General features: G+C 42.7%; 1 protein-coding gene across 2 annotated transcripts; it reads left to right on the plus strand.

Annotated features, from left to right (window-relative positions):
- Nucleotides 1–2,548: 2,548 nt before the first annotated feature.
- Nucleotides 2,549–16,865, plus strand: LOC147245210 (voltage-dependent calcium channel gamma-4 subunit-like). 2 transcript variants are annotated; one of them, XM_086185485.1, is made up of 5 exons: nt 2,549–3,075; nt 12,292–12,375; nt 14,121–14,261; nt 14,575–15,112; nt 15,213–16,865. In XM_086185485.1, the coding sequence occupies exons 1-4, from the start codon at nt 2,853–2,855 to the stop codon at nt 15,099–15,101; spliced, it is 975 nt and encodes a 324-aa protein (XP_086041611.1). In that variant the 5' UTR covers nt 2,549–2,852; the 3' UTR covers nt 15,102–15,112; nt 15,213–16,865. The 2 variants fall into 2 exon arrangements, with proteins under 2 accessions (XP_086041611.1, XP_086041610.1); XM_086185484.1 differs by having other exon boundaries at nt 14,575–16,865.
- The last annotated feature ends 1,263 nt before the right edge of the window (nt 16,866–18,128 follow it).

Below are 18,128 nucleotides of genomic sequence, written 5' to 3' on the forward strand. Positions count from 1 at the left end.
CCGAAACCAGCGCACATGCGCAGTCACGGCCGAGGTTAAAACGAAGGGAATAAGCCATGTGCAGCACTGCGCATGCGCAGTAAATTCACGGGTGACGTGCCCGGCAGGACCTTTAAATTTGTGCTCTCGTCGATGAGCGAACTCTTAGCAGAGTTTCTTTTTCCTCCAACGTTGCATCTTGTTGGCGCCGCCAACCGGACAGCGGAAGAAAAGATGTCTCAAAGTTACTAAGCTGCCGCAAAACGAATTACTTCAACTTTTATATACAGTGACGGAAACTGCACCTGCAGTGACGGAGCTGCGATAAGAAATAGAAAACAATGAACATCAACATACACAATCTGTCATGGAGGTATTTGTAATGAAACTGACATGGAATAGAATAAGGTACTTAGAATACCAATCAAGCCTCATTGGGGCTTTTTGGTTTACTTGATAACATACTCAGACACTTCATTCTGCAGGTTCATATCTGATTTGTCCGTTTACATTTGCTTTTATATGGATTTTGGAGACTTAAATTAAATGTATAACTCCATGTAACTAACACTTACTTGTACAAAAACAGTACACAAACACATGAACTAAAACAAAACCCAGTGGTTGTGTAACGTAGTTTTACTGCCTTTATTTTGACAGCACATTTCCCCTGATCAGACTTCTTTGTCTACTCTTCATTGAGCCTGAACATGAACAGTTGAACGTTGTTGTTAATCTTTCACGCGACCTGTAAGTTTCACTCTTGTCTCAGAAAATACAACACATTCCTGCCAAGTAGGCAAACGACACTAAGAAGTGTTTTTAGAAGATCCTGTAATAGGAAGTACATAGGAACATGGACACTGAACAATAGTACATGGAAGTACTGTGTCTGAAGTAGAAGTCCTGCACTTAAAATGTGACTCACAAATACAGTAAGTGTAATCAGGAGTAATCAGTACCCTATAATGTATACAATGTCTCCAGTCAGTAAACTAATAGCTCAAATTCATACTTAACTGTTGTATTTGAGAAAATGTACGCAGTCAGATTTGACATTAGAAACTCAAGTGACTGAGATTAACACCACACGAGTCAGCAAATGTTTCATCTGCCTCTTTCTTCAACTCTGTTCTTTTTCTTTTTTCACAAACTCAAGTGTTTTCCATCAAGGAGAACTGTGGTCATCCTCGGCGTAGAGATGGAGGACATGTGGGAGCCAGAGGAGGTGTCCACCCTCAACACAGCACATGGTGTTCCAGGCTGACGGCACTATCCAGAGCCTCCAGAGCAGTATTTATCTATTTATTTCTTTATTTCAGCTCAAGGCGTCTTTCCAGTTGAAGCCAAATAAAAGCATCCAAGCAACAAGCTCCTAGAATGTTTCCACTCGCTCTCTCTCTCTCTCTCTCTCTCTCTCTCTCTCTCTCTCTGCCACAAACCTCATTAATCTGGTCTTCACGTGAACACGGATCATGTGTTTTTTGTGTGACTGATAACACATTTTGCTTTATGTATCCATGCAAAACCGGAATGTGATAATGAATACTTGTCATTTGCATGGATCTGTAATTCCTCAACCAAATGTATCCTCAAAACCTGTGGAAAAATCCAAATTTTTATCCGGTGTAAAAACACTTCCTAATTATAATCAGAGTTGATTTTATTTCAAACATTCAGAAAGGGAAAAAAACACTTTGTCACACCACAGAAAGATTCTTTTTTTTTTAAATGAAAGAAAAAATGGATACACTTTTCCTGATATTTAATAAAACAATTGAACACTCAGATGTGGCCAGTTGCCAGACAACAGACAGCAGGACTTTGGAATCACACACACACACACACACACACACACACACACACACACACACACACACACACACACGATGTTTGCTTTTATGAATATAAATTGGATGATAAAACGTTTTAACTGTTTAATATATAATAGACTATTTTAAATGGCATAAGCTGGATTTTGTCGCGTGAAATGAGCATTCGATACACCCAAAATGCACAATATAGAGTCTTGTTATCTGTATTTAGAGGAAAATATCTGTCTATCTATCCATCTGTCTGTCTGTGTGTCTACGTCGACAGTCTGGGGTGATTTACAGCATGCTTGGGAACACGCACTCGGCGAGCATCTAATTGCTTTTTTAACGGTCTATTCCACGGGGGGCTGCTTGTTTGGCGTCCGTGCACCACAGAGGAGGACCTGTGCAGTGATTACACGCGCACCTCCCCTCTCTCACCCTCGTGGCAGCTGACAGGACACAGCTGGGAGATGATGATGATGATGATGATGATGATGATGATGATGATGAAAATGATGATGGACATTTGAATATTTCTTTCAAATATCTCACTGATTTTAAGCTGTTTTTTTATTTGAAAAAAAACAACCGTTGGAGTTGTTTATTCTAATGTCACCGAGTTGTTCACTCATTTTCGTTCTTTCCTGCTCATCTCCTCCATTGGTGAGATTTCGTGAGGGTGGGGTCTCACTTAACAGCTATTGACGTAGTCCTTTTGAATTGGTTTTGAACAGAGACGTATGTAGGAACAGAGAAAAGTGTTTTGGTACAAAGAGGTGCGGAGTTGTCTGAACCAGTGCACGATGCTTTTGTCGTGCTGTCCTGCGCTCTTTAGACGTGTGTGGGGAATCTGGAATGGGCGCAACTGATGTCCTCACGCCAGCAACCGGTTGTTTCTGCACATCAGGTGAACCTCTCAAGCAGATTACTCTCAAATACTCCTGTTTCAGCTCGAGTGAACGCAGCTCCAACAAGTATGATCAAAGGATCCGCGCCCTGACGCGCTCCGGTGCGTGCATGCTGGACCGGTGAGCGTGTGGACTAGTATGAAGCGCCATGGCTTGGTGTGACCGCGGGGTTCAAACGCTGTTGGCCACCGTGGGGGCTTTTGCTGCCTTCAGCCTGATGACCATCGCCATCGGCACGGACTACTGGCTCTATTCGCGGGCGTACATCTGCAACGGCACAAATGCAACCACGGACGAGACCCAGTCACAGCCCAAAAGCAAGAAGGGCGATCTTACCCACTCTGGGCTGTGGAGGATCTGCTGTATTGAGGGTAAGCCCCCCACCTGTTCTGCTCTGACTCTGGTGCTCCATGAAACCACCTGGTATTTCACCATTCGGTGCTATTTTATGATATGTTCGTGCAAGTTTAAAATATCTTTTCTTCCCGGAGAAGATTGTCTTGTTCGTCGGTGAGCGCAGACGTCCGTGCGCACCAAAGGACGCACTGCTTTTACGCACACCTCATGTCGCCATCAATGAAAAGAGACACCACCAGAAGAACGAACACCGACCTCGTGAACCGCAACTTTCCGACGTTTGTGTTAGGTACGGGTTCGAATACAGGCCCGGGTAACGAATCAGACAGGACCAAACGGTACGCGCTCAACTCCTGCTGCCAACTGTTACATGTGACCTTGTTCGACGGTGCAGTTGTGTTGGGAGAACGCGGTTGCCAAACCTGCGTGTCTGAGCTGATTCACTTTTGCGGTGGCTGCCAAATATGCGCGCTATTAGTCTACTTTCATTCATGTCTTCATTGTATCAAAAGTGGTTGCTTGGCAACATCCCTGAAATTGCTATGGAAACATGCCCAGTGATTTAAAAATAGATGACTCTGAGTTCACGTCATGTCCAAGCAACACAAAAAAGGGGGGGGGGGGGGGGGCAAAACAAATATTGATAATCTATTTTGTCAAGGGTATGAGGTTGATATGAAATTTCCATCTTTTCAGTTAAATTGAAGGAGTTTCTTTTTTTAAGGTTTATGCATTTGATGTTTGAAGATAAGGTGCGCTCACGGTGACGTCTTAATACAGACAGACGCTCGCTCATTGACCAGTCTTCCTTCCGGTCTTGCTTCCCTCCTCGACTTCTCTCCTCGGCTATCAGTGAATGAGTCGATGTGACTGGGTGTGTGTGTGTGTGTGTGTGTGTGTGTGTTTTAAATTTCTCTAGCATATGTCATGACGCAGTGATTGATGCAGACAGGCTTGCAAGTAAGAACAAAACACCTGCATTTGGAAACAAAACATAAATCTTATGACACTTACTGGAAGTATATGTGCAGTAGCAACAAACTGTTGTTTTGTTTTGCTTTCCAAAGTCAAATTTTATTCTCACGATGAGATAACTGGAAGTGTCAGAGGGGGTGTCCACCCCCAAATAAAGGCACATTGTGTTCCAGACAGGAACAGAGGATGAAGAGCCTCCTTTATTTCTGGAGCAAAAAGCATGAACGTAAGGCAGAAGGTGGACATCGAATCATAAAGCTTTTGTGTTAAAGCCCTCATGCTAATTGCAGCCTTAATTACACCATTCTTCTAGTTTTGTATTCATCAGATACCATTAAAATGAACCTGTTTTGTTAACTGCCCCAGCAGTTAGCATACAGCATCCACTGAAACACACGGGATCGGTTCATTCCCAGAGAGAACCTTGAGTTCGTTGCTGTTGGGTGTATTAAGTGAAGACTCAAAAGTGTCCAAAATGTTCTAATAATTGCTGTGTATTGAGTCATCAACTGGGCAGCTGCCTCTATATTAATAAGACCCATTGAAATGACTCTAAATTATAACATATCCAGTATGATTTGCCACCAACATGCTGACTAACTAATGAAATGGGATTAATGGCAGTAGCTTGATTTGGTGACAAAAACCATCTCTTCTTTTCATCTTTAAAATAAAGGCACGATTTACACAAACGCCAGCCGTCATTCTCTCCTCTCCTAATAGTTTCACTTCTGTGCCTCTGCCTAAAGCTACAAGCTAGTGGACGATGGCTCTGTTGTCATGGAGACTTATAAGTACAGAGGAGAAGACATGGAAGGAAGACTCAACCCCCTCCAACCCTCCTTCACACAAAAACACACACACACACACACACGCACACACCCCTCTGGCCATTATGACAAACACACTAGGTTATTGACAGGGACGGCTATGTGTGTTTCACAGCTACTGGGGAAAACATCAGCGGACTCGACTGAACAGATTGCAACGACAACATGTCTTTCTGTCAGTGACGACATGTCGCTGTAACACACTTGGCAGAAACCGGTGAATGTGTTTTAGCGTTTCAACAAGCTCCTCTCCAGCAGGCCATTTGACATTTAAGTCAAGGAACAGAGTAAATGACTTTACAGTGAGGTCATTTACGAAATCATATACGTTCACAACAGCCGATCATCACCCTACGTGGATATTGTGAAGCCTGGCTAGCTCTCTGCTTCCAGTGCATTCCATTTGCTTCACAATCGTCTATGCATGAGAGGCTGTTGCTTATGTGTGACTGAAGTAAATAAAAACAGCTCATGAGACTGAGACATAAGATAATGAATAATCCAATTAGCAGGATGATATTTACAGTAAACATCCCAGCCTGTGTGGGACTGACGTTAGAGATGAGGGAAGTGTCATTTCTGCTGCATATTGTTACTATTTCGTGGGCCAGTTGAGTAAAATAAAAAGGGGGTAGCTATGGGCGTGTGTGGGCGTGTGTGGGCATGTGTACGAAGTCAAGCTGAGCACCGGGTTCAAACTGTCAAACCCCAATCAGATTTTTGGCATTCAGGCATTCAGATTAATTTTAGACAGTCTGGACAGAAAAAGAAAATAAATAAACTATGTATATGGAGAGAGAGAGAGAGAGAGAGAGAGAGAGAGAGAGAGAGAGAGAGAGACCTTGTTCAGGCTGACAAATCTGATTTGCTTCTCTGTCCACGCTTTTACTTGAAAGTGATGTGATCAGCAGCAATGCATTGTGTTGCCTACCAACATGGGGGCCCCTGGTTCAGTTTCTCCTGTTGCCTCCAGCTTGGTTGAGCATCCATATACTGTAGACATCATTTGCCATGTCTGCATGTCTGGTCAATTTTACCAGCAGCTCCACTGGTCTGTTCAGGCACCTGTTGTGTGGGTTCCACACTTTTTTTTATACGATACTCCTCACCGTCAGGTGAAAATATGCGGGCGATGACTCCGCGTGTGATGGAGGAGGCATGTGGTGCTGATGCTACCCAGAGCAACAGAGGGGGAGGAGCAACAGCCAGGAAAGCTTAGTTGGATGAATTGCTTGCTGATTAGTTAAGTATGTGAAAAATGCATTTTGAATTTCATATGTATTCAAATATAATATAGGATGGGATAAACGTCTAAAAAAGTGGGGGGGTTGTCCTTTACGTCCCATCTCGTACTGATATCTGGCAGTGATTTGGCATTCCTAGGTCATGGGACATTGGAGAGCTTGAAAAAAGAAAAAATGCACTTGGTGTGTCCCGAGTCTGGCTCCCCACCTCCTCACTCGTCCGAGCGTGCTTACATCATCACTGAGCTGTAGGAGTCGGGTATTTAGTTGGGAAAATCACAGATTTTTTGTTATATTTCAAGACAGCGTTTGGTCAGAATGGGATTGACTGTCCAATCACGTCAGGCTCTGTACGCTACACATTGTAGCAGACATTGTACCATGTTCTGAGTTTTGGATCCATAAACTGTAGGTTGGTTCCAGCTAACGAGTGGCAGGTGAGTGTCTGGCGGGATATAGATACATACCATGCCCTCGTCACGCTGCAGCGTCGCTCGTCATATCCTCCATCTGTCCCAGTCAGCCCTGTGGTTCAGCTGCTGTCCACGTTCATCACCACACGCAAACGCACCGTGCTGAAGCCCGTTTCTCTGCCCAAGCGCACACTTGTAAAATGAACCAGACAGTGGGGGCAATCATGCTGGGACACAGTACAGTTTACCAAGTGGGAGCAGGCCTGAAACAAATCCGTAGGAATGTGATCGAGATCAGATGGAAAACCACCTTCAAATTTGGTTTGAAACATATGAGCGGCAATCAAATTTCCCATGTTTTGTTGTTCAAATGTCTAATGTCAATCTGGATACAATCTGGACACGCCAAAAAAACAGATTTAGGCTGGCAGTCTGAATCTGGGCCAAGTCTTGTTAGTGTCACTCTCAACTCATTTCTCTGTTTACTATGTTGTATTCACGTCTAATAGATAGACTGGCAATGTGTTGACAACAATTCAAATCTCACCACTTGCATTTTATGTCTGATTTTAATTCAGATTTACCTGCAGTGTGAACAAGGTTGTAATTTAATTTAAACACAATGACTGGGAAGCCATGTGGGGGCACTAATTAGCCAGCAGGCGACAACTTCCTCCACCTCATTCAGTCTGTCCTCCGCTCGGTGCTCATTCTCTTTTCTTAATCGCTTCGCTCGCATCATCTTTTATCTGCCACATGGCTGTCTCGTCTGCCTATCTGCATTTTTTAATGAACCTCATATTCACGCCAAACCCATTTTAATTTTTGATGCTTTTAATTCCTCTTCTCTTCTCTTCTCTTCTCTTCACAGTTTAATAAAGTTTTCTTGCCGTCTCCTGATACTGTGTGAAAATAGGTCATCTTTACTGAGCTTTGACTTGAGCAGAAGTAGCAGTGTCTGGTTTTTTTTTTTTCCCCTCTCCAATATATGAACATGAACCTCCTGTTTAATTCTGCTCTGGTTCAAACAACACATATGATTAGATTCCATCACATATGTAGATTTTTACGTGCGACAGGCTTTCCTTCAGAAATGTGCTTGGTGACAGTTTAATTAATTGACTGTCAGTCATATCAACTCTGAGTCACTGATGTTTTTGCCAAATTGCTTTTCTTCATCCTTACTTGATGCTTTTATCTTGTGTCCTGCATTCACAGTAATATATACATGTATAGTTAAGCTTGTGTGAGCCTTTGATACAGAGCTCCCGGTAAAGACGCTGTTACAGCTTTATAAAATCGGATCATTCCGCGAGCTGTAAACCACAGATTTCATCGTAGAAAGCAGCAGGAAGGAGAATAAAAACACAGCAGGTTGTTTCTACTCCTGTTTGCTGTAAATCTCTTCGATGGGGCGTAGCTGAAAGAGTATCGCCCACTGGAGGCTGCACAGCTCCAGTCAAACACAATATTAACATCACTTTTGATGGGTCTATTCATCAATCTATTTGCAGAGCAGTCGAAGTGTGAAGATGAGGAAGTGAGGGCATGTATCACATGTACTGTATGGCTAGGGATGCCGGTGCGAGCAAGTGTTGGACTTGATGAGACAACGGAGTATTCCAGCGAGGCCGCCGCCTTATTGGCTGAGCTGCGTAAACTCAAAATAATGACGATGTTCATCACAATCATCCTATCGCCTCGGGCACTGCAGCTGTGACAGCTGCTTCCAAAGCAGTGTGTGTGTGTGTGTGTGTGTGTATACCGAAAGCTTAGGTGTCCATTTGTGTTTGCTGTCATATAGAGGAGGGGGTTTGACAAGGAAGTGCTGTTTCAAAATACAATGAGGATGTCAAAAGCATCCTCCTATGATGTTTATGTAAATGAGCTTATTAAGGACTAACAGGGGTTGCCATGGAAAAGAGGAGGAGATGCTCAGCATGTTGCTTCACAACTCCAGTTAAACCCTGTTATTTCTCATGCGACGTGTTGACTGTGTAAGCTAAATTTCCAGTTTGTCACTTTAACACCCCGTAACAATCCCTCCAAATGTTTCTATTTTTCTACATTACAACCAAAACGTTCCGCGTGTTTGTCTGATTCTTTACATGTTTATTCAGGCTACATCCACTCCAGTAGGTTTACATATAAAAATAGAATTTAACATAATCCCTGTTTTTGTTTTTTTTTGCCTGAAAACACACACAAGTGTTTATGTACTTTGAGCCCACATTAAAGTTTTCTCCTTTGTTGTGAAGGTAAGAGTCAAATGATAAGTCGGTTCCAGACTTGTTGAGACTGAATGACATCGGCGTCCAAATTCTACAAGTCTACAGTTTCCCATCCACGCAACAAAGCAACCCCGGAGTTGAGTTAGCAGACTCATACAGGCTCAGCAACGCTTTCAAAGGTCTTTGTTTTCAGAGATGTGTGGATGTGAGCATAAACAAAAGTTATGTCATTTTTTTGTTTTGTTTTAATAAATATAATTAGATGTATTATTCACAATACCTCAGTTCCACAGCTCTCCTTCAACTCTTGAAGCTTCATTTTCACAGCTTGCGCTGTTGGCCATAGTAAACACAGGTGGACATAATAAGCAATTAATTATGGCCCTGTTCCATTTAGGTGGGCCGGAGTGCTGGGATCGTGCACGTTGTGCTCTCTGAAAAAGCCGCAACACTAGATAGAACCGGACCATAATTAGTGTCATCAGTTACACTTGTGTTTACCCTGCTGTGACATGGCCTTCCAGAGTAAACGCAGGTGTAAATGATAACATTAATTATGGTCCTGTTCCAATGAGCTGGTACTGGTATTGTGCATGCTGACTAACTGGGATGTCTGTGATACTAAATAGAATTCAGCTGTGATTAACTTCCTCAGTTACACCTGTGTTTAAATGTCATAACGAGGCCAAATGCTGGGAGAGGTTCTTATAGCTTCATCCACATTTTACCCTTTAACGTTCCCTCTACCTTTCCTGATTTCTCTTCAACTGACCCCAGCCCCCCCCACCCCCCAGCTCTAATGTGGCCTCCTATCTCTTTCCATCTCCATCATCATTCCCCTGCTCTCTGTGCTTTTGTTGTTTCATTTCCGTGTACCTGCTCCCTCTCTTTAATCTGCACTTCGTTCCTCCTCCCTCCAAGGCAGTCACTGTTCAGAATATATTTCATTTTCACAAAGACACACACACACACACTACAAAGATACACATGGAGCTGATTACTGTCACCCATAAATCACCTGCATGGAATCTTCTGCTTATAATCCCATTCCCAAACAGCGGCAATATTATTTCTATTTCTTTTGTCCTTCATCTTTCTCTCTCGCTCTCTCTCTCTCTCACACACACAAACACAAACACACACCAGGGACAAGACCGAGGCGTCAGACAGGCAGGAGATGCTGGGCTGCAAACATAGAATGGAGAATATTAATCTCAAATCCAAATTAATCTTGACTTCACAGTTAGACGTGTGCTGCTTTTAAAAATGTAAAAGCAATTTGACATTTCAGTTTGGTAGAACAGATATAACCAAATCAAAAGGAAGCACATTTTGGTGCTGCAGCATGATTTACAATGCAATTATCAGGGCAGAAAAGGTGTTTGTATTTTTGTTATCCGCTATTCTTAATCTAACCACATGAGCCAGCTGTGTTTTTTCACAAGGCACAAATTCTCACATAGCAGCTTAAAATAGTCTGTAGCCCCTTTTTCCATCAGCGACTAGACACAGAAACTTGTGCTCCATTTGATATGACACTAATTAATTTGATGTCCCTTATTAAGCAGCAGACCTAGTTAATGGAAGCCATGCCTGCCCTTAAAAGATGTTCACAGACCATGATGGTGGCTCGGCTCACCCTCAGGTGCGTGGGAAATGGGGTTGACAGGTGTCTGTGTGTCACCGGTATCGTCACTCATTCCTACACACACACACACACACACACACACACACGCTCACGGAGTGGATATGTTCATGCGAAAGTATGCAAATTACACGCAGCTCACCTTTAATCAAGTGGGTGTTGTGTGCAGAATGACTAAAGTGTTGGTGGTATTTACAGCTCAAATGGAAAATGAATAGCTAGAGAGCTTCCAGCATTACTGCGCACAACCATTAACCCCCTACCCCTTACTGCTTTCCTTCTAGACAAGGTATTGTTTATACGCAGGCTCAATTACAGCTACGGGCTTAACCTTTCGCTCTCTCTCGCTCTTCCTCTCTCTTTCTCACCCGCCATTCCATTCTAACTCACCCAGGCATTAAAACCTCCCAGCACTGCTGGATGGGGACAAGCTGAATTATAAAGCTGATACAGTTGTTATAGAGCAACAACAACAACCCCTTGTTACATCGTTGTGTTTTTTTTCCTCCTCGGTATGTGTGCACCGAGCTGTGTTTTTTATATCGCAGCCTTCACGGTGGACGCAGTTTGCTGTCAACAACAATTCTTGTCTGAATGTACTTTTGGAAAATGAAGGTCAACGGTTCAAGTTTCATTTCATGCTTGGAAGTGGAGAGTGTAGGGAGGGTAATGAGTTAATATAAGATGTGTAATATGTTTATAAATCCAGTTTAATCCATACAGCAGCACAGAATAAGGACAAGACAAAAAAAATATGGTTTTATTAAAAATACATAATAGCACCTTAATCACTGCTTCACCTAGGGTGTGTATTTCACATATAGTTAGGTGCCTTGAGCCCACAAAACTATTTTTTCACCTTTGCATTTGTACTTTGGACTCCAAAATGCAGAAAGATCCAGCCACATGTATTTAGCTTATAGCTAATGGTGTCCTGTAGCCACCAACTGTGGTAACGCATTCCAGAAATGTCAGTTCAATAACTAAATACCATCATCGGTTATAAGCCAGTTCTTCTTTATCCAGCTACATGCGCAGTAAATCACAAACATTTTGATTTTAGTGCAAAACAGACAAGTTAATCTGTTGCTTGTGTTTGTTGGCCACGAGGCACCATTAGCTTCAAGCTAAATATGCGACTGGCCCTGTCTGCATTCTGGAGTCACAGTGACGCAGCATTCATAACATCTGTGAGCTCAACACACCTATTTATATGAACTTGAAAAGCAAAATACACCTTTTGGAGTGACGTATCACTTCAAGACATGTGCTAAAGATACTAGCCTCCTTGCTAGCATACCCTCTCCACATCGATAGGTCTGGTGCACAACTCAGTTGAATACACAGGGAGTCCATTCGTTTTCTCTGGAACCTTCTGTGGTTTCTGACGTGTCTGTGGAGCTTTACTTCTCTGTTTATTTTCAGTTCCTCTCGGTGCAGGTTATACCAAGTTAGCCAGCTGCTGGTGTTATCTTCAAATCACACATTTCTCAATGCTCCATGGCAGCTCGTCCTTATGTTGTTGCAGTTTGTTGATTTTTGCATCTGAGATTTTGTTGATATGCACGCATCTACTCTAACCTTGTGGTATCAATATTTTCTTCCTCTCTGCAAGAAAATGGATTCAGATATTTCAAGTATTTCTGTGCATCACTTCTAAAGGCTGCAGCTCTTGTCTCACCTTTACCTTTACACTGTTAGAACATGAACTAACAGTCAGAGGGTCATCAGAAGAGAAGCTTCACGCTTTATCTAAGAAATTTCACGAGCAGGTCGGTCGTTTCGGAGCAACTGAGGCTGCAACTTATTTGCCCCGAACGTCAAGTCTCACGTTTACGAGCACCTTGATTTGAAAAGTTATGATTCATAATTGACGTGTCTTTGTCCTGCAGGTATCAATCAAGGCAGCTGTTACATGATCAACCATTTCCCTGACGACAATGACTACGACACCGACAGTTCAGAGTACCTGCTGCGTAAGTGCTCGCCCCTTATCGTCTTGGTGCAACTTGTCCAGGTTTTTTTGATTTCATCCTATTTTATCCTCATTCGTTCATTCGTCTGAACAAGAGCTTTGATTGGTTTTAATGGGTTTCATTCTTGACTTACTTCTCAGTGAGTTCCGACACCTTAAAAGAAAACTTAAAAGACTTTTTTCCCCCAGAAATGTAGACTAATCAAGTTTCTAAAAATAAAATATTACTTGCAGCACACACAACCCATAGTTCATTATTTTCTTTATGTTTTAATTAGTTTGGTTGCAGGATTTGAAGCTTATTTGCATTTCAGCTCATTTCTCCTTTCTGTGTGAGTGAAGTGAAGAAAGATATTCTGAGCTGTTTACTTTAAAATGTGGTGACATGTCTTCCTGCGGCTGAAAATTTGGGCTGCGTGGGAAAATTGTTTAAAACAAAAACCCAACAGTTTAAAGCTTTTAAATTCAAGGAATTCTACTTTGAACACTGATCAAACTAGAAGTGCTCTCAACACCTCTGCCAAGACCAATTATGACTCTGAAATAGAATTTTACCAGAATCCACACAAAGTCATCAATTTATAGATATTATCATGGAAGACATAAATGAATTTCTCCACATTTTCACAGACATGACTGCTAGTTTTAATCCTGCTGACAAATACACTACAATACAACCTCATTGGAAGGGATTAAAACGAAACAGCAGTGCTCATACATATTAGACTGATATGAAATAGAACATTCAATCAGCAGAGGACCTTTGTTTGAGGCACAAACCAATTCAGTATCTCCCTATTAAACTGAGAAAGAACAAAGAAGATTTAATGGACTTAGGACAAAGTTCAACCTCAGTCCAATAGCCAGACTGAATGAAAGGATGGCCTAATAAAAGATTTCGCAGTTGAATGGGCTCCTCCATCCTTAAAAAATGTAAAATGGCACAGTGATTCATTTCAGGGGAGGTGATAGTCATCGAGAGCTCTTGTTGCATCCCACAGCTGATTAGCAAAGCTTTGTCACAACAAGGCCCTGAAGTATTAATGGTAATGGAGTTCTCAAAACTAGACGGGCGAGGAGGTTAGAGGTCTGCATACAGATTATTATTATTAAAGAGTCCTTTTTTATTTTAAATATCGCAAATATGTTTTTCTTCGGGCGGCACGGTGGTGCAGTGGTCAGCACTGTGGCCTCACAGCAAGAAGGTTCTGGGTTCGAACCCCGGGTTGGGAAGTGGATCTTTCTGTGTGGAGTCTCCATGTTCTCCCTGTTCCTGTGTGGGTTCTCTCTGGTACTCCAGCTTCCTCCCACAGTCCAAAGACATCAAGAGGGGACGAGGCTGATTGATACTCTAAATTGACTGTAGGTGTGACTGTGAGTGTGAATGGTTGTCTGTCTCTATGTGTTGGCCCTGTGATAGACTGGTGACCTGTCCAGGGTGAACCCCGCCTCTCGCCTGACCGCTGCTGGGATAATCTATAGACCCCCGCGACCCTTAACAGGATAAGCGGAAGAAGATGGATGAATAGATTGATGTTTTTCTTAATAAACGTTTGTAAATTTGTTTCACAATGAATTGGTTGACGTTACCAAGATGAACTCATTAATCTTCTTTTTTTTTTTGCTACAAAGGATTTAATTAGATGAAAAACTAAAGTGTAGAGAAGAGTATTGAGAGTCGTTACTAGGAAATAATAAACTCCGTGCAAGGACTATTTGAAGTGACTGGTCTCTGTCTCCATGCAGGGATCGTACGAGCCTCCAGCGTGTTCCCCATCCTCAGCACCATCCTGCTCATGCTGGGTGGGTTGTGCGTAGGGGTTGGCAGAGTCACCAACAAGACCAACAACGTCCTCCTCAGCGCTGGCATTCTCTTCGTAGCTGCAGGTGAGCCTGAGAATGAAGCTTTTGGCTGCACCTCTTGCGAGAGGAATGAGGGTTTGTCATGAAGAAATGCAGCTTTAAATGAGTTCTGGGGTTCGAAATCGAAGTATGTTAGAGGTGGCATCATAAAGTTGCAATCATAAAGGTGCACTTCGCCCATAAAGAACGAGGAGTCGTGTCGTTTCGGCGCTCTGTGGTGATGAGAGGACGGCAATGATTGGCTGCTTCAGGGACTCACGATCGCCACCTTTCCACGTTCTGCCTTCTCTCTCTTTTTCTCTTTGATTTTCACGTCTTTCTTTCTCCTCTTTATCAGGTCTGAGCAACATTATCGGCATCATTGTCTACATCTCCAGCAACGCTGGAGACCCAAATGACAAACGTGACGACGACAAGAAGTACACTTACTCCTACGGTTGGTCGTTCTACTTCGGTGCCCTCTCTTTCATCGTTGCCGAAACCGTGGCTGTCCTCGCCATCAACATCTACATTGAGAAGAACAAGGAAGTTCGCTGGAGGGCGCGACGCGAGTTCATCCACTCACTCTCTTCCTCTTCCCCGTATTCCAGGATACCAAGCTTCCGTTACCGCCGGCGGACATCGCACGCGAGCTCTCACTCCACAGAGGCTTCACGGGAGAACTCACCTGTGGTGGGACTGAAGGGGGCGCCATCTTCCAGCGGACCCTTAGACGAGCTTTCCATGTACGCCCTGGCTAGGGACAGCGTGACTGAGAACACATACAGCCCCGAACGGGAAGCGGCTGCCGAGTTCCTACAAGTCCATAACTGTTTCCCTAACGATTTAAAGGACGGGGTGAACCGCAGGACCACACCCGTGTGAACGGCACAACAGTGAGAGTTTCAAACGGTTCTCTTCTGAACGGACCGAGAGAGGAAGACAAGATGAACTGCGAAAGAGCCAGTAGTTCTTTTCTCTTGTTTCTGCTTTTAGAGATCACCAAAGCAGATCAGCGTTAGCGTCGTTTGTGCTGTAGCCAAAATCAGTGTCGTCTTTCGGCTTGCCCAGATGTGTGTGGATCATTGCCAGTCACCCCAGTAGTGGGTGAGAGTGGAGCGTTGAGGTGTGCCAATCAGCAGTATCCTACCTGTAAATTATATAATAAGGTGCTAAATAACATGTACAACTTGTTCCATTTGTGTGTGAAGTTGCTATGAACCTCATCTTTGCCTTATAGTCTAATCACAGGTCTTTCTGCAGAATATATGGCCTTTAAAACAAACTCAAATGATCTTTTCTCACGTGTACACTAGCAAATGTTTTGAACGTTTAGTATTTAAGATTGTACCACGACTAAGTTTGGTGCCACTTGCTGTTTTCCTCGCTCCCATATCAGTCTACCATCCTTCTACAAGAGACCCTCGTGGACGTGTAAAGAAAAAAAAGAGGGACTCAGAACTGTGAAAAGGCACCAGTCAGGACTTCCTCTTCTATTTGTCTCTCTGAAGGGAGTCTAACATTCACAGATAAGGATGAGAGCGAGGCCGTCTGTCTTTCACACCGCCTGTGAGTCCATCTGGAGTACCTATCCTACACCTCTACCACCCCCCACCCCCCCACCCTCATGTCAAACAGAGGACCTGGACAGAGGCAGAGGGAGCTGTCTGCAAGTGCATCTGTGACTCGAATAACCATCCTGCACACCCACATCACTGCTCTTTCAGTTCTCTCAGGAAACGCTTTTGAGGTCCTCTCCCTTCCGTGGAAAGGAGCAGTGATAGAAGATAAACCTGGTGATTAAAAGATTTCAACAAACGCCGTTATTGTATTTTGAAAATCTTGAATGTTTGTACTCCCTTAAAAAAACACACACACAAAAAAAAACCCAAACACACAGCTGGGGTGGGTTTTTATTTTATTTTTATTTTTGTTTTTGCGGTAGGGCTATTCAGCTGGTTCTGGTTTAGCAAAGGAGCTCATTCAACCATACAACCGTATTTGATCGTAATTAGCGTGTTTGTTATTCCCTTAGAAATACCACTTCATGTATCCGGCTATAAAAGAAAGCCATCAGTTGTTTGTAATGTAAAGAAACATTTATAAAAGTATACAATAAAAAAAACAACCTTAAATGTTTAAGACATGTACAGAGGATTATTATCATTATTATCACTATTATTATTACTATTATTATTATTATTATTATTACTGAGTCTCAAATACTGATGTGGTCAATTCAGTTTACCGTTTTATATCCAGATAAACAGACAGTGGCTTTTCTGTTATCAGTCTATTTGATATTCTGTTTGGTGAAGTACGGTTTGTATTTTAGGAGAAGAAATTATATTTTCTGATGCATGTAAGCAGCCGCTGTACATTCTAATATGCGCTTCTATTTATTTATGGGAGTAACCTATTGCTATAAAACAAGCACATTGTCATCTTTGGATGTTCAGGGGGAAGGTGCTAATTTGATGCTATATAAGTTAAACACCTTAAAAAAAAGGAAAGCTTACTGTTTTGTCCTTATTTTATATTGGGTAGAAGAGTGCCTTTGTTTATTGTTTCATTCCAGTTCAGATTCAATTTCCATTGTCATATTTGAATTACTACCAAAAAACATACTGTACATAGACAAATAAACAAAATCAGGGTTATAATGTTGTGCTTTAGTGGTGATTTCTTCCCAAAAAAATCATGCATAAACCTGAAAGTTCAACAGCATGCAAATGATAACACTCAGAAATCTAAAGCCTATCTTGTTTCGCACTGAGGAGCGTTGATTGAAGCGTTGTTTGAGTTTCTGACCTTCTATTGAGTCCTGACCGGTCCTTCAGCTCGGCTGCATAAGACTGAATCGCTTTCTTCTCCCGGTGATCAATGAGCCACTTCGGCTGCCGAGTCTCCACATTGTGACAGAGAAATAAATCAGTCGGCGTCACGGTGATGGCAGCGCTCTTACATCAAAATGTTAAAAAGCCGTTACTCAGCCTCAGAGAGAAGCCACCTGATCCAGTCAGTCACCCAGCTGATTCAACAACATCCCCGTCTAATGGGTCTGCTTTTCAAAGGTTTGATCACACGGGGATGATCAGGACTCTGAGGTCCAGGTTTTGGAACCACCAAATTGCATACTGGGTGTCCTACAATGATGTTGTCTCAGACTTTCAGGTTCTGGACTCCAAAATTGAGTCTCAGGAGTGACCTCCCCCCGATTGATTCACTAGGGACCCTAAAAACTAGAGATATCACACATTTTACCTGAGTTTTGGATTCTGGATTTTTTTTTTCCCCCAATTTATTTGATCAGTAATCTTATAAATAGTAATTATAAATGGAAATGTAAGTTGTTGTTGTTGTTTTTTTTTTTTTTACAGTTTTGCAAACTCTTTATCTTAACTTTTCACTGTCGAGTCTTTTTTTTCCCCAAGGACTGTAATAATTGCTTGCTAATCTAAGTTTTGTTAATGCACCGGAAGATTACTGTGCTTATTTCTTGTAGGGTTAAAAAAAAAACAGATAACTGTTTGTTTTAATCTGATAACATAATGAAAAGTTATCAAATGAAGTAAAATATTCATTAATGTTACAGTTTCCCTGCAATACCTACATTACTGTATAACTTTAAAATGGCCATCCCTCCATTTTCTATACTGCTTACCCGTTCAGGGTCGCAGGTGGGGGGGCTGAGGTCTATCCCAGCTGACACTGTGCAAGAGGCGGGATTCACCCTGGACGGGTCTCCAGTTCGTCGCAGGGCCAACAGAAGCATTTAGGGGTTCAGTATCTTGCTCAAGGACACTTCAACATGGTCACCCGGGGAAGTGAGGATCAAACCAGCAACCCTTCGTTCACTAGACGGCCACGCCACCTCCGAGCCATGCGAACTTTAAAACGTTAGTGTGTCAA

This window comes from Aulostomus chinensis, chromosome 18, assembly GCF_037954235.1.
Source record: "Aulostomus chinensis isolate RoL2024-O1b breed Wild chromosome 18, RoL_Achi_v1.0, whole genome shotgun sequence".
Classification (NCBI taxonomy): Eukaryota; Metazoa; Chordata; class Actinopteri; order Syngnathiformes; family Aulostomidae; genus Aulostomus; species Aulostomus chinensis.